Source organism: Serinus canaria, chromosome 1 (assembly GCF_022539315.1).
Source record: "Serinus canaria isolate serCan28SL12 chromosome 1, serCan2020, whole genome shotgun sequence".
Classification (NCBI taxonomy): Eukaryota; Metazoa; Chordata; class Aves; order Passeriformes; family Fringillidae; genus Serinus; species Serinus canaria.
In genome coordinates this window covers 105,712,857-105,728,851 of record NC_066313.1, presented here as the reverse complement: position 1 = coordinate 105,728,851, position 15,995 = coordinate 105,712,857, and the positions used below count along the sequence as shown (strand labels likewise).

Sequence of the window (15,995 nt, the reverse complement as noted above, 5' to 3'; positions counted from 1 at the left end):
GAAGCAACAAATATTGTTTTAAATTAGGAAAAAAGATTGGAGTACTAACGCAACTTTACAAGGGTTTTTCCTATCTGTTTTTTTTTCTTTATTTTACTGATTTGAGACAATTGATTTATATGCAAATATTTTTGAAGAATACTTTTAAATTGTTTCAGTAAATCACAAATACTCAAGTAAGATAAAGTTGTTTTTTTTTAATGGAAGAAATTTGGCAAACAGTAAGTCAAATATGTAAACATTTACAGTTTCCCAAACCAGCAATTCAGGGCACAAGATTTCTCTCAGCAGTGAAAAAAATGGTTTTTGTGTTTTGATGTGTCACATTTTTATGTTTCCTTATATTGCTAATTTTAATGTACCTCTCAGCATTTTCTGCAAGCCCTGTTTTGAATACCTGTCTTAGAGGTAAGTGTGGAGAGAAGTGACTCAGAGACTCAATCATATACAGAATTACACAAAACTTGACTCTTTATTGTCTCATATGTCTCATACTGAGTTTTCTTTTCCAGGAAGTGATGATTTCATTTTCTCCACATCAAATAGGAAAATTTGAGATGAAGCAAATTATTGATATCATTGGTACAGGAGTAGATAAAAATAATGTAGGTGTTTTGAAGACAAAACCCTTTCATCAAATATCTTTGACCTTACATGGTGTGTGCAAATCTAAACGAACAAGCATTGTATTCACAATTAATCCTGGTAAGATACTAAGAACTTAAGTGACAAGTGATAAAATGTTCTAAAAGCACATTTTTTGTCTTTTAAAAGTGATTTTTTTACTGTTTTTAGTTTGCTTGTGAAAAGTAGTATTTCATTGGGACTGGAGGGAATTCTCAGTTGTATGACATATGTTCCATAAGACTGCAAAAGAAAAACTAAAATAATGGTAAAAATGGTATCAAAACTTGAACTATTAAAGCATAAGTTTCATCATATGGTTTTCTGATATTTATAAGGTTCAGTTTTTGCAAGCGATGCCACTGCACAGTGCTAAGATGCTTCAGGAGTAAATTGAGAGATATGTAAAGCACAGGAAGAGCTAGGAAAGATAAGAGAATATTCTTCATTGATTCAAAGTTACTGCCAGTTCATACAGCCTGCTACACCTCCTGTGTCCACTGGCTCTTCCCATCCTGTGAAGCCTGTGCCAGCATGAAGGGCCTTTCAGGATATCCAATAATTAGTCCATGATTTGTTCTTTGTGTTCCAAATGTTTTCCACAAACAGCCACTTTGCAGTAGATGTGACTAAGCTGTCACTGGATTATAAACCTGTCATGGCAAACATTATTTTTTTCTAACATCAAATGTGCTGCAGCCTCTGCAGCACCAGTGCAATCTCCTAACCTGTGCACTAGTGCATGTGGTGGCTGTGTGTAGATCAGGAGGGGAACTTGAATTCTCTTTAGCTGCTGCCAGCTTGAGATGCATTCCCTAATGAGAAACATTTTTTTCCATTGTGGGGAAGTAAAAAGTGAACGTTACTCTAAAGTCATAGCAAAATGCTGTTCAGCCTACAGGTACTGGAATGTTTGATAAACTAGTGGGCATTCCTGCTGCTTTCAGGAAGGTATTTGCAATCCATGGCTATCAACCATGGTTTGATGAGAAACTGAAGTTTGGCAATTTCTTTGTTTTATTTTTGAAATCCAGAGCTCCTTTAGTTTTTCTGCTTCAGAAACCGGATTAGAAGAAGTGGGTTTTTTGGATCAAAGATTTAATGTGGTATTCAAGTTTTTCAGGCTTTCTACATGCTCTTGTCTACCACTTACTCTATTAATGTCCTGTTCTGGCCCTATTGGCAGGTTTATAAAAACTTTACGAAGGATATCTACGTTTTGCTTTTAAGCTTCACTGAAGTGTGGAGGAAAAATGATTTTGTTTTTTAGATCCTTTTCTAGATGGTTCTATATCTTCTTGTTACCTTCTCCCAGTGTCTGTGGATGAGTATGTGTAGTTGTGTCCCTGTGCTCAGGTGAAGCTAGGGGAGAGACTGGAATGAAGCTTCTTGTAAACTGTGCCTTTTGGGCCAGTGAAAGTTGTAATTACTCTTATGGCTTAAAAAGATGGAAAGTAATTTTTGCTTTTTGTGTTGTTGGATTAAAGTAAGGCTAAAGTAGGTAAAAAAATATGTTTCATGATAATTTTTTTTTTTCAGGTGAAGGAGGAAATGACAATTGAAGTTTGACCTTATTTCTGCCATAGTTTTCTCTTTAATGTTCATGTATTTGTACTTTTCTAAAACTAGAGTGAAAAAGATCTGAGCTGTCTTTTTAGTAGTTCTAGCTTGGGAGTTTTGTCAAAATTCATGCCTCTGTTTGCAGCCCTTAAGAAAAGTTTTAGGGCACTGTGACTGGTGTTGTGACAGGCAGCTCTGAGTGTCTGATGATGTGTCTGTGCAAGACATAGCATCACAGCTGGACACAGCTGGTTTGAGCTCTGCTGTTTGTTTCTGTGATCCAGGCCAAGGGAAGCAATGATGATCAGGCTCTTGGCCTGATGTGAATGGCTTCTTCCCTCTTGTCTGAGGAAAACACTATGGGATGGGTCACTGACTGTTGTGCTGCTGGGTAGACCATTGTAAATTAGATATATTTTCCAAGACTTTGAATTTTTTTTTTTAGAAAGTAATAGTTCAAGATTGTTTTGTTTGAATTTTAAGGTCTAACGCCCTTGATTTCCAATGAAACTGGACAGTTTGTAGTTCGTAGCACAGGACATCTCAGTGAAACAGCACCTGTGGCAATCCTTAAATCAACCCAAACACAAATTCATACTCACCGGAAAAACAGGAATTGCGAGGATGACGCACTTATAGCCTTTCCTAACGATCGTGCAGCCAGCCTTAGGCCTAGTGAATGGAATAAAAAGTACAGGTAAAAATTATGTGACTCTAATATTTAAACCCACACATTTATATATATCATATAGTAGGTCAAGATTGGTTACTCATATGACAGTTCGCTGGGTTTTTTTCAGGCTGAAAGTACTTTAAAATTCATTGCATTATTGAGTCTCTTGCACATAAATTTATTGAGTTTTCTTATGTGAAACTGCAAATGTAGCTATTACACTTGCAATATTTCATTTTTATGGTTGCCTTTACAAAGTCAAATATTAATAATCAGCTGGGATAAAAAGAATGTTTGGAATGAAATACATATATATCAAAATCAATTATGTTTTCATTCTAACAAGACCCAGTATTACATCTGTAATGAAACTAAAATTCTCTTTAAATATTTAGGACTATTTTCACAAAGACTGTGAGATATAATTATGTAGACCCAGAATTTGCTTATACTGACTCTGAACGACTGTTAAGAGAAGAAAATAAGAAACACTATTTACGCTTCATTTCCCATTTGAGGCACCATCGTTTAGAAAGAGAGGTTTCTAGGTAAGACTTGGTTTAAAGGGTAAACAAATCCTTTAGGCTGATACACAAAATATGTGAATTATTGTGCAGAATTAACTTCATGGCACTGTTCATATGCCTAAATTTGTCCCATGCCAATATGCTTATGATCTTGGGACTTTCATTTATAATGCATTCAAAACCTGTTTTTTTCAAGTATTCAGACACATAGAGATCACTTCCTGGGTGAAATGTAGGGATAGAGGCAAGGCATTTGAAATTAGCTTAAAGTAAATGTAAATTAAAATGTCAAGTTTTGAGAATATTTGGTTATGTTTAATAGGAAAAAACATAACATTGACTCTTTTGGGTTCTCTTTGTATAATAAATCTGTATTTCCAACTAGGATTTCTAGCTCACCCCAAGTGACAGATTCAATATATGAATTATTATATATTGTGTGTGCACTGAAGCAGATGCAATCCTTTAATCTGACTGGTCCTCTAGACTTATCTTACAGTAAAAACCAAAATAATAGAAGTATTTTCAAGGTATTTTCTGTGCTTGAGGGTTTTTTAAATAATGAACTATTCCTCCTTAAAATATTAATTGTTTTGTTTAAAAATACTAAATAATTTAATGTGTAGATCATGGAATGCTCAAACTTTTAGATTACCACAATATTTTTTTTTCCTTCCCTATAGGCGGTTTTATATTTATAACAATTCTGTGAGCTTAGGCATTAAACCAGCTGAAGGTCTTAAGTCACCAAACATCTCAATCAAAGATTTTCCCAAGGAGAAGCCACAGCCCAAAATGCTTCCTTTAGATGACAATTGCATGTTAACTAGTCGAAAATTGTCAGCAATTGTTTCTAAATCTACAAACAAAGGAGTAAGTGAAATGCTTGAGTAGTAAGTGAGCATAATGTGCTTCCCATGTAAGATATCATAAGATCTGAGGAAGTGTCTTGTGCTTATCACAGGTTTGGAGTTGGCTTAGTCCTATGCCATCTTCTGCCCAGGAGAAGGAAGATTGTAGTCTAACTTTGACACACAAACAGCTTCATCAGATATTCATTGGTAAGATTTTTAATTTGGTTGCTAAATGCATATAGTTGTTACAAAAGCAGATATGTATAGCAACACATTTTATGGGTATAGTAGTTCACCCTAAACAGAAAACAGTTTAATTTGGTAGGCAGCTTGAGACCTACAGTAGTATTTCACTAAAGCTTTGTAATTCTCAGCAAATACTAAGATATGATTAGGTATCAACATGTAAAAGAAGAGTTTCCTTTGAAGGCTGCTCATATCACAACCTCTTACAGAGAAATCACCACAGCATAGTGTGGGAGTGGTTATCCCCTTAGGCCATGTTAGTGGGTAGTACCTGCACCAGCATTAATAACAGCAACATCCATGGAAGTGCTCAGAATATTTCTGGGAATTAACAGTGAAGATTGGTGCACCCCAAAACTAAAACTTCAGGATTCTCCATCAAAATATTTCAGGACAATGTTCTGTGATGGGGAGTAACACCTTCTAAAACTTCTTAGTGAATTATTAACAACACTTGTTACTGCTACAGGTCTATATTTAAGTCAGCTTTTATTCAGTAATTTTTTTTTTTTTCAGCAAAAAGAGAACTTTCAGTACTTCCTGGGCTTTTTTTAATTTTCAGTCAAGCCAGAACTTGAACAGTGTAGCTGTGTAAACTGATATACTTGGGGAAAGAAAGAACAAGATAAAACATCATAATACAAAAAGTTCTGAGAGTTTTGTAAGAGGTTTGCTTGGTACGATGAGCACTCAAGTTAATAGACCAGCCTAAAAACTGGTGATAGCAGTAAACTAGGTGAGGTAATTCTGTGACCATCACATGACATGAATTATCAAACCAAGTGGTTGCACATCAGGCAGCAAACCAACAGGTTGCATACATAAACTTTCAGTGAATTGGTGACATTTTGTCCTTTTAAATATCTGCTTAAAATAAAGAAGTATCTATGGTTATTAATATTCCTGTTATTAGTGAGCTCATTGATTTCCTATTTTACCAGTTGACTAAAACAAGCACAATTAAAAAATAAATGTTGCTGGCTTTTGGCTTGTACTGCTGAAAACACTCACAGAACATGGGTGATATATACTTCCACATTTTATAATTTGTTCCACCACAGGATTTTTGTAGCTGACTAAGTTTGTAATTTGAAGAACTATAATGTTTGGTCATAGTATTTTAATAGTTGCGTTTCCTTACGTTAGCTTTTACCTCTTAATGATGAGGATCTTATTTTCTATATAATTCAGGTCCTTCTACTATAGATTTTGGTGATGTTTGTGTGTATTCTACAACAACCAAAGAGCTGCACATCATCAATAACTTGTCAGTTCATATTTGGATAGAAATTGAGATTGAAGTTGCAGAATTGCAGGAGACCTCTCCATTGTCTCAGGTGGTGCCTCCTCTTACAAAAACTCATATTCCAGTTGTGTTTGAGACAATCCGTGCTGGAATGTTTAAAAAGTAAGGCTTTTTATATTTGTCTTGATGTGCACATTTTTTTAAAAAAATCACCTGGCTGATTTAAAGTGTTATCATGATAATTCTTAATGGTGTAGACTCATCTATGGTGATGTTGCAGTAATCAATGCAGTTTTATGTTGCAAATTTTTCCTAGTACAATACTGTTTATTGTTTTTGATTTTACACCACAAACAAAAATCTGTCCTGTGAAAAGCTTTATATAGCTAGAGGTGGATCAGGGAAAAAAGTTTATTATTATGATGTATTTGATAAGAGAAAATACTGTTCTCTTTCCAGCCTAGAATTCCATCACTTTCATAAATGCTCATGTTGTTTGATGCAGATCATGGGAAAATATATAAAAAACCTGTTCTCTAGCCTGCTGGTATGAACTCTGTGTTTTCTGATGTTAAAATGACTGTGTGAGGCTGATCATCATTTAGGATGATCTTCACTTCTGACATGATTTAAATAGTATGCGAAACAATTGCAAATTTTTCACTTGTCAGTCTTGTGTTCACACTCAATTGTTAAGTATTTTCTTGCTAGTGGTTATATTTCAGGTAAATTTTACTCTGATTATAACAGAGAAAATGAATAAAAATATTGAGAGATACATATTTTTGTGTTACAGCTCTTTCAGTTACAAAATAAACAACAAACACATTGGACATGTGCTGGTAGTTGCACATGCAAAGCCTATTGAACTTCAGCTGTCTAGAAGGGAACTGATTGTGAGTCCTATTTCCGGCTGCCTAGCAGGGACAGAGTTTAGAAGAACTGTCAGGGTATGCAATCCCAGAAATCATCCTGCTGGCTTTACTTGGAAACCTCTAACTGAAGATACAAAATCTGCATTTACTATAAAGCCAACCAGAGGTATGCTATGCAAATACAGTGTGTGTATGTATCTTATATGTCAACAGTATTAAATAAGACTAACATTTAGCTGATGGTATAAACTATATTTTTAGATTTCTGTCAATATCAGTGTGTCCCAAAAGCAGTATCAGGTCACAGCTTAGCACCACAGCAGCATTCTCTGTGTAAACCCTGCCCTGAATGCACGCTCAGTCCAGCTCCCTGCTTCCATGCCCAGCCAGCAGTGCTTGTGTAAACATTTTTCTCAGCACAGATTGCTGAGATTTCAAGAGTGGGGCAGCAACATCATACAGCTCATCAGGATAGGAGATTGTCCAAAAGCCCTAAATGAAGCTGCTAAAAAGTTGATGAAGCTTGAGTAACATAAATGGCATTCAATCTGGAATTAGTCTGCATTTGCATCATGGATCAGTATTTGTTAGATGTGTGTATAGCTTTTACCTTCTCTTTGAAAAATAATATTCTGCAGGGATTTCTTGGAGCTCCATTATTAAAGAACATACTGCTAACTGTGTTGGAATTAGTGTGCTCTGATTCTTGAGAAAAGATATTTTTGCTAATACAAATTCAGACTCAGTTGCAAGCAAAGAAGTGCATATGGTCTTTCCCCAAGTTGCTATTCTGCAAGAAAGATAGTCTGTTCTTTTTTATTTTCTTTTCAGTGTTGACTACTAGAGTAATTCATGGCTAAAAATACCAGTAAATTTTGAGTGTTTTACTGCAGGATACTAATAAATAGATTATGCAATGCTTATGAGAATCCAAGACCTAATTTTACTTAATTCATCCCACTGTTCAACACCTAAGAAATGTAGGCTTTCATTCAGTAATAGAAGGTCATTTCACTTTTATGTGCCTATGTTACTTCTAATTCTACAATGTAATTTGACAGTTGTCCATGTGTATGGTATAACATCTAAATTATGTACATATATTTAGGGTTTGTGGAGGCCTGTAGTGAGGTGGAGTGTGAAGTTGTTTGGAATCCAGCGTACAGTGCTCCAGATACAGGAGAATTCACCTTGAGTGTGCGCAAAGGAAATCCAATTAATTTGAAATGTTTGGCAAAGGTAACAATTGATGGGACAGCTTTAGAGAAGAAAAATGTGTGGATTTCTTTAAACAAGTAATAGCTTAAAATCTGTTTTTTATTAGAATATTTTAATTTCATACAGCTTTTACTTACGTGTTTAATTAAAGAGTAGGCTCATAGACATGATGGAGAAGGCAAGGCAAAGACAATTTACCTTTTCCTTGCTTTTGATGACATACTTCCTTTGGGGTCCCAGCTTAGTGGTCCTTATATATTATGGTCTAGTTATTTTGCTTGCCTAGTATGACTAAACAAATGTCAAGAGATGATACAACAGTTTTTTAAAATATATATTATTTATTAAAGGAATAAAAATCTAGGTGTGTGTGGGAAGGTATGTTTCAGAGTTTCAAGGTAACAACAGATCTTAACTTAATTTTGTGTTGTTATTTCAACATGGTATTTGGGAAGCAATATTCTGGTTAGTCTTCTAAACAGTGCCATTCAGCTTTGGTTAGATATTTGTTGTCTTACATTGCATACCAGGGAGTATGAAGAAGAAAAAGTTTATCTTTTTTTTTTTCTTTTTTTTTTCTTTTTTTTTCCCCCACTCTATTCTACTGGCTACATGTTCCAGAACTTTTATTGGGAGCCAAGAAGAATTTTCCCTTTCTTTTGATGAGCCCTTTTTTATTTTTGGGTTTGTTTCCCCAGTAGCTATTTTTCTTTTCTTCCTCTTCTTTTGAAGTTTGCCATGTGTAAACCAGGATGTGTGTAAATTAGAATATTTGCAATTCTACTGCTATTAATATCTCTGAAATATCTTGTCCTGATCATGCATTTGGAGTTAATGAAGTTTGTGCTGTTAAAATAAAATATTTTTATTGGTCTTTAAATTAGTCCAGAAATATCTGAAGGGTTGAGTCTGTTCAATTTGAATTTAGATAAGTTTAGTACATTAAGTAAATCTTCTCTCACACTTAAGCTGTGTTTTCCTATTTGAATACTTCCAATTTATGTATTTGCACAACTATTATAGCTCATTATGTGATAAAAATTAGGCTGAATTATTTATTTGTACTTAGGAATATGTTAAATGGTTTTCTTGTTTTATCTGTCTTTTTTTTTTTTTAATAGTTTGGTACTACTAGAGTTCAGTTTGTGGCTCAAAGTATCTCCTTTGCTCACAGTCCAATTGGTTTCACTACTTGTAAGACAGCCACTATTCTAAACACAGGATACAACCATGCATACTTCCAAGTAAGAGAAAATTATTTCTAGCACACTTAATTCCTTGGGTTGAGGAGCAGAAGTGAGTTCATTTTACCAGATCATCTTATGGTTTTGTGTTTTCAGTTATTATATATGCACCTATTATGGTTTTTGTAATGTTTTCTGGAGAAACAAGATTGATGTAAGTAGGAATTCTGTCCCTTTGTCAAATTTGCGCTGATGGGTAGATGGGACAAAAGACAAGCAAAGTGGTGATGGCCTAAATGATTCTGGCAGTTTCCTGAGAGCCAGGGGTGAGGGTAGAGCCCCATACTGGGGTACTCTATGGAAAAGCATTTATTAGATGATTTCCTACACTGAGGGACAGAGCAAACTGCCTGGTCATCCTAGCCTTGCTGCCCAGTCAGTGCATGCAGGGACCCAGAGCAGTCACAGCACATGGGGTGACTTTGCTAACCCAGCATCCAGGGGCAAGAGGGGCTCTGCAAAGAATTGAAGAAGGGATAAGATGGATGCCAGAGTGGGTAAAGACATAATACACAAATTAGTAGGAAACCTAACCTCATTAGTTTTGCTGATTACAGAATAATTGCTGCATTTAGTGAAGGAAAATAATTTTCTTTAAACTCCTCAGAGTTTTTGTTATTGCATTATTACAGTCCTGAGAAACATGTTTAATTTATTTTGATTTGTACCAGATTTCTATTTATCAGCTGAACATTGACTAACAAGTAGTACCATAGTGTTGGAGGCTGGGCCTGAAAGAATAAAATCAGCATAGCCAGTAACACAAACAAACATACCCAGGCTTTTTAGCTTCCAGAATTACTCTGAAGCCAAGACATAGCTGGTTGGTCTTGGTCACTATTGCTTGTGTAGCTATACTTTAAAAAGCAATCTGTTAGGAGTGCATTAGAAGAGAAGAAATTCCTTTTTGTCTTTTCTAACTGTGGGTAAACTGAGTATTTACTTCTAATATTATCACTGAGCTGTACAGAATTGGGATTCTGTGTCTTGTCTTATTGTAAATGTCAAAAAAGAAGTAGTGAATTTATTTGTCACTGAAAAAAATGTTTTGTAGAATATTTGGAAGACTTGCTAAGTAGCAAATCTTAATTTTGATAACTTAGTGAAAACAACCAAAAACTCAGAACTCCAAGTTTCCAATTTGTGGAAAAAATTATTTCATAGTAGAAACTGACATTTATGTTAAGAAATCTGCTACTTTGTTTACTTGCATTTTTGCCCAAACTTCTATGTCCAAGTTAGCATTATATGCTATGAAGGTTCTTCTTGTGAGAATATAAAAGCTTTATGATAAATACATTGGTGTAAATAAAACAACAGCAACCAAAACAAAGGAATGCAAACATTTTTCAGTATGTTTCTTGTTTGTGTTTGTGAAGGTTCGTGACTCCAACCAACTGCCTGGAATGGAAATCACACCCACTGAAGGAGTGATACCAGTGGGAAGCCTTGTTGATTTAAAAATCTCTTTCACTCCAAAGGCACACATGAGTTTTGATAAAAAAGTGGAGGTATTTCAAAATGGGAAGAGCTTATGCTTTTGAGTGTTATCCTGTGTATTTATGTGTGTATGTTCATGCATTTTTTGGATTTTATTTCTAGTGTTCTAATGCTAAGGTTTTCTTGCAGCAGATCATTACTGCTGTAACCTTTTCTGGGTTTTTTTTTTTTTGGTTTTTTTTTTTTTTTTTTGGTTTTTTTTTGTTTTTGGTTTTTTCTCAGTCCAGCTCAGCAGTATCAAAGCAGCCTCTTAGTTTGAGCTGATTCATAATATGCCACTGACAAGCTGTTGGGAGCAATGGGTGATCGTTCTTTATGAGAAAATGTAGACATACCTGCAGTTTCTGTAATCTATAGAGAGGCAAGATTGGAATACTCAAATGTTTTTAATTTCTTGACTTCCTTTTGTGGTTTTCTCAGAGATGGCTCTACTAGTAGACTTACCTTGATAGTAGGTGTGCAAGAAACATGTAACATATTTTGTGTTTTGTTTTCCTGCTTCCTGAGATAAGTGAAATTGGGAAATAAAGGTGCTATCAAGGGTCTGAATTTTGCTACCATTTCTGACTGATCCTAGCTTCACCATCTTCTGGGGCTGCATATATTATGCTTGTTAAGTCTAGTATTCATTTATTTTTTCCATTTTTACTACATAATATTCCCCAGAACAATAGTGTGTACCTTGTACCAGCACCTCTGTCAAGCAATGTGTGTTGTGATACACATTCCAGTCCTCACAGCTGCTGAAGACAGATTTTTCTTGTTAAAAAAAATACTCATTCTAGTAACACAACCTCCTGTGATATTATTTTTGTCTGCATGTTTGGTGAAGACTGGTCACTGGTCTTTCTTAAAACTTTGGGTTGTGTTTTTTATGTTTCTTATTTTCTTTTTTTTTGTTCTGGATTTTTCATTAACAAATGTATCTATCTAGCTATATCTGTCCCAGATGTGGTATGCCACAAAGGCATGATTTGAAGCCACATGTCACTAGAATCTGTATATATAAATATGTTCTAGAAAATGAAGGCATTTACTTTATCTCTTAATCTATTTACAGCAAAAATGCTTTTTATTATAAGGGCAGAGTTATTCTCATATTTTTGGTGCAATTTATCTGCTCTGATCTGTGGGGTAGGGTTGGGTTGGTTTTTTTTTGGTTAAAATTTTTTTTCATGTAAGTATGAGAGATTTGGTGAGATAATTATGTTAAGATGACCTTTTTCAGAGTCCCGGTGTTGTCCCTTCCCTTAGGTAGCAGTGAAGAATGCAGCAGGACTCACACTTAGGATCAGTGGATTTTCAGAGATCACTGAAATAGGCATTGATGTGGTAAGTGTGAAGAAATTGTAGCAATTGGTAAGATTGGTTAAGTATTTTGCTTTATCTAGATGTCAAAGTGGCTCCTCTCTACTTCATATTTTTCATTTCTTCCTAAACTAACATCCCAAGAAAATGATGAAAGAGATGGACTTAGGAAGAGATTTTAAACCCCAAATTTACATATAACAATTACACTAAATGATAGCTGACAGCTTTAGTTTTTGAACTTGGCAATCTGGAATAAGTATGTTAAAAGGGAGAGTATTTCTTAAGTGGTTATAGCAAAAAATGCAATAAAGGGAAGAGTAAGTCACTGATCTGTTTACCTAATGATTAAAACTTTTCTGATGGTGTAACTAGACTTGATATTAAATTCTAAAGTCTTCTAGTTTGTGTCCTGGAAAGATTTTAAAGATAAGAGTTATGTGAGACTATTGATTAACCAACACTGTTATTGTGTTATAAATTGTGAATCTTGCACAATTATATTTTTTTACATTATATTCAGTAATAAACATGACTTTACAGTGCTTTGACCCATTTTTTTTTCTTTAAATTTACAGGGAATATTTGAATATCAAGGTGTTCATGTTGGCTCTACAAAATCAATTCCATTTTTACTGCAGAACAAAGGACAATCTTGTACTAGAGTGCAGTTTGATTTTAGTAAAAATAGGGATTTTGAATTGAATGCTGAAGACAATTCAGGTATTTGCTTTTCCTATAGCAGAATTTTGATTACATGTAAGTATGAATAATGCTGAGAGAAAATATGTCAGACCATTTCTGGTAGCCAAATTTTCTGATATAAGAAAACCCAAAGCCATTATTTTAGAAGTTTTGCTTAATATAAATTAAGATATGACATTTGACAAAAAAAAAAAAAAAACAAAAAAACTTGCAAAATGTCAGATTGCCTGTAGATTATTTTCTGCAATTTTTCCTCCCCAGAGTTGGGAAGGTATAATAAAAGAAATGAATACCCTCTCACCAGTTAAAGTAAAGTATTAAGAAACCCAAACAAACAAAGCCAAATAATTGTATTAATTTCCTATTCGTGGAATCACACCCAATTTTTGGACAATATTTGCCCTTTGATCATTTCATAACTAGTATAAGGATTTTTTCTTTTTCCCAAAGAGACAGGGTGTCTGCAGGTTAATGACAGGGTCTCTGTTCTGCATGAATGCTCAGCTCAGGAAGTTATTTGGGCAGGAATAGAATTGAATTCTTTTTGGCTTGGTAGAACTAGTGTAGATTCTTATCCTGCACATTGTTGCTCATGGCTTTCCTACTTCAGTCATGGCATCTCTTTGGATTTTTCCACCACCATTATTCACAAGAGAATTTTACAGGGACAAGAGCGTTACAAGCAAAGCTACAAACTCAGGAAATTAAGACTCTTTCTTTTGCAAGACAGTATTATAAAATTTACTTGTATCTTTATGTTAAATGATATATATATGGATGATTCAAATAAAGATCTTCCAAAATTAGAGGGGTTTTGTTAACATGTGGTACACTTAAAAGGGAAGAGAACGTGAGGGCTCCTAGTCAGTCATCTTAACTTCCAAAGGAGCTGTAAGGCTCTTTGCAACAGGCAGGCAGCCAGCATGGGATCAGACTCATTGCACGTGATCTCTGGATCATTTTGTGCTTGAAACCAGTCACATGACATCCAGTCAGATTCAGTACTCATATGGTGAATACTGGATGGATACTCCTGGTGTTCCATGATGGATACTGATCTTGGAGGAATGTTACCTTTGTTGGAAACCTGTGCTTCTGCCAGTGCCTTAAAATTGAACATGAAAGTCTGAAAAAGGAAGCAAGCCTTATTGGAAATGTAGATTATGCCTAAAAGTAATTAGAAAAAAACCCAAACCCATTTTAGCCAACTATTTTTATCCCTGTGGTGTTAGTTTATTATGTAATTAAGTATTTTAGCTTAACACTTTTATTCAAAGGTAAAGGACGATGTTGTTGGTTTTTTTTTTTTTTTGGTCTGAAATATTGTGTTTTCCCAATAAATAACTGCCATGAAAATTGCTGGTGATTCATACTGCCCAAAATTACCTTCAGAATCCTTATGAGAGATACTATATTCCATTATAACTTTGTGAGAAATACTTAACATGCAAATACATAGATATTTGATACTGGAAATCACTTTGAAATCCTGCAGCTATTATAAAGTTGATATTTCATGCAGTAACATCTGAATTTTGTTTGGCAGCCATTGACCGTTCTTGTTCAAAGCCTTATCTCTATTCAGTTTACATAAAGGAAGAGTCTTCTTTGAAATGCTTCCTGACCTTGACACCAAAAAAGGTAGGTTTATGGAACAGGGGTGATTAAGTTAATTAAAATCATGCTCTGTGAAATTTTTGTGGTGAGAGAATAGAGACTTTAGGTGAACATTTTAGTCTGTGCAGTAGTTTTATAATTATTAATGCAATTCTTAAGAAAACAAGTTCTTAAATAACCTTTTAAAACCTTTAAGTGTTTGCATACACAAAGGAAACACTTCCTCAATGGATTAAAAATGGTGTAAACTAGCACTGAAATGTCATACCACACATTCATGAAATCATTCAACAAACCAGCAGCCACCTTCTTTTTACAGCTGTTCTTGCCTGTATTCCCAGATGAACCAAACTGCAAATGTACATGAGTTTTATATGTCATAAAGATTGGAAAAGTTGCTTTCTGGTTGAGCTATTTGAGTGGAAAAAATTGAAGATATGAGACTTTAAGTTACTTTTACATCTGAAAATTAGCATTTTATTGGCAGTAACTGTCAATAGAGAGTACCCAAGTGAATTTTAAATCCAACCCCATAGAAAAATGCTTTGGAAATTGAAGATTTGGGGTTTCCACATATTTGGAGAACAATGAACTGCAAGTGTAGGATATCATAAACCAGCTTCAGAACAAGCAGCTAGGGATCACTTCTACAACATGTAAATCCATTGCATTATCTGCACTTTTACCTTAAAAATGAATAACAGATATTATGCATCTTGAAAAGGTCAGGAGTATTCTCTTTCCACCACCACCCACCTCCCACCCCTGCCTTCCCAGCAGTATAAAATGGAATTCCTTTGTTCAAAGCATCATTCAAATAATATTTGTATGTTACAGGCTGTGTCTGATAACGTTGTGATTTTCTTCTGTGTACATGGAAGCTAGTTGGATTGAGTTTATGGCCCATACACTACCCTGAAATAATTTTTCCTGACAGAATAAGAGTCAATAGATTTATAAAAAAATTCCTTCTGTAGTATGGCAGGCCTTGAATTAAGGGAAAATGAATACTTGCCATATGTTTTTCAGGGTCAGGAAAGTATGTAATTGTTTGAAAAATGGTACCTACAGAATATCATGTGTGACCTATAATCAAAGTGGAGAAAATCAGCAAAGAAAAATGCTGGTATTTTCCTTTGAGTAAGAAGGACAATAGGAATACAGGAGTAGATAATGCTCTTGGGATAATCCATGTATATGGAATTGCAGGCCACAAGCTGAACAAGAATTAAGAGCAGAGATTTAACATACCAATAGGAATATTTTTATTAATAAAGCAAGTAAAATAGTTATTCTAATCAGGGCTGAGAACATTTCAGCTGCACACTTTTCCCATGTGAGATGCCATGTTTAAAGAAAGAAGTGGGACAATTCCACTTGGAAAGAAGGTCCAAAAGAAAGCAATGGAAAAAAGAAGAACTCTGTTTCCCATTGTGACATTTGAGCTCTATTACTATTTCCTTTCCTTGTCAAGTTGCAGGATAGAATAAAAGTAGAAGTGTTGCTACTGACACTGCTGTCACATAATATTTCTGAAGAATGCTGAAAGAGTAGGTTGCACTCTATGTTTAATTTAGCTTGTCCCCTGAACATGATGTTCAGGATTGCTGTTCATTATTGATGAGCCATGTCCAACTGTCATTTGGAACTGATGTACATTGGCTTAAATAAAGATAAGGTTATGCCAGTTGGAAGTCTGCTTTAATTGTGGTATAAATTTGGAAAAACTATTTTTATGTTTGATGGGATCAGTTTTCTGACTGTTCTTGCCAAAAAAACCAACCCCAAACAACCTCTA

At 34.7% G+C, this 15,995-nt stretch overlaps 1 protein-coding gene across 1 annotated transcript in view; it reads left to right on the top strand.

Annotated features, from left to right (window-relative positions):
* The window catches only part of CFAP47 (cilia and flagella associated protein 47), a 261,353-nt gene that overhangs the window by 11,856 nt on the left and 233,502 nt on the right, over window positions 1-15,995 (top strand). The window contains 13 exon segments of the mRNA XM_050976722.1: window positions 513-705; window positions 2,668-2,881; window positions 3,253-3,405; window positions 4,068-4,257; window positions 4,349-4,445; window positions 5,676-5,892; window positions 6,527-6,771; window positions 7,714-7,844; window positions 8,945-9,067; window positions 10,447-10,578; window positions 11,822-11,899; window positions 12,454-12,598; window positions 14,127-14,221. Of these exon segments, the coding sequence (XP_050832679.1) occupies window positions 513-705; window positions 2,668-2,881; window positions 3,253-3,405; window positions 4,068-4,257; window positions 4,349-4,445; window positions 5,676-5,892; window positions 6,527-6,771; window positions 7,714-7,844; window positions 8,945-9,067; window positions 10,447-10,578; window positions 11,822-11,899; window positions 12,454-12,598; window positions 14,127-14,221 (2,013 nt within the window).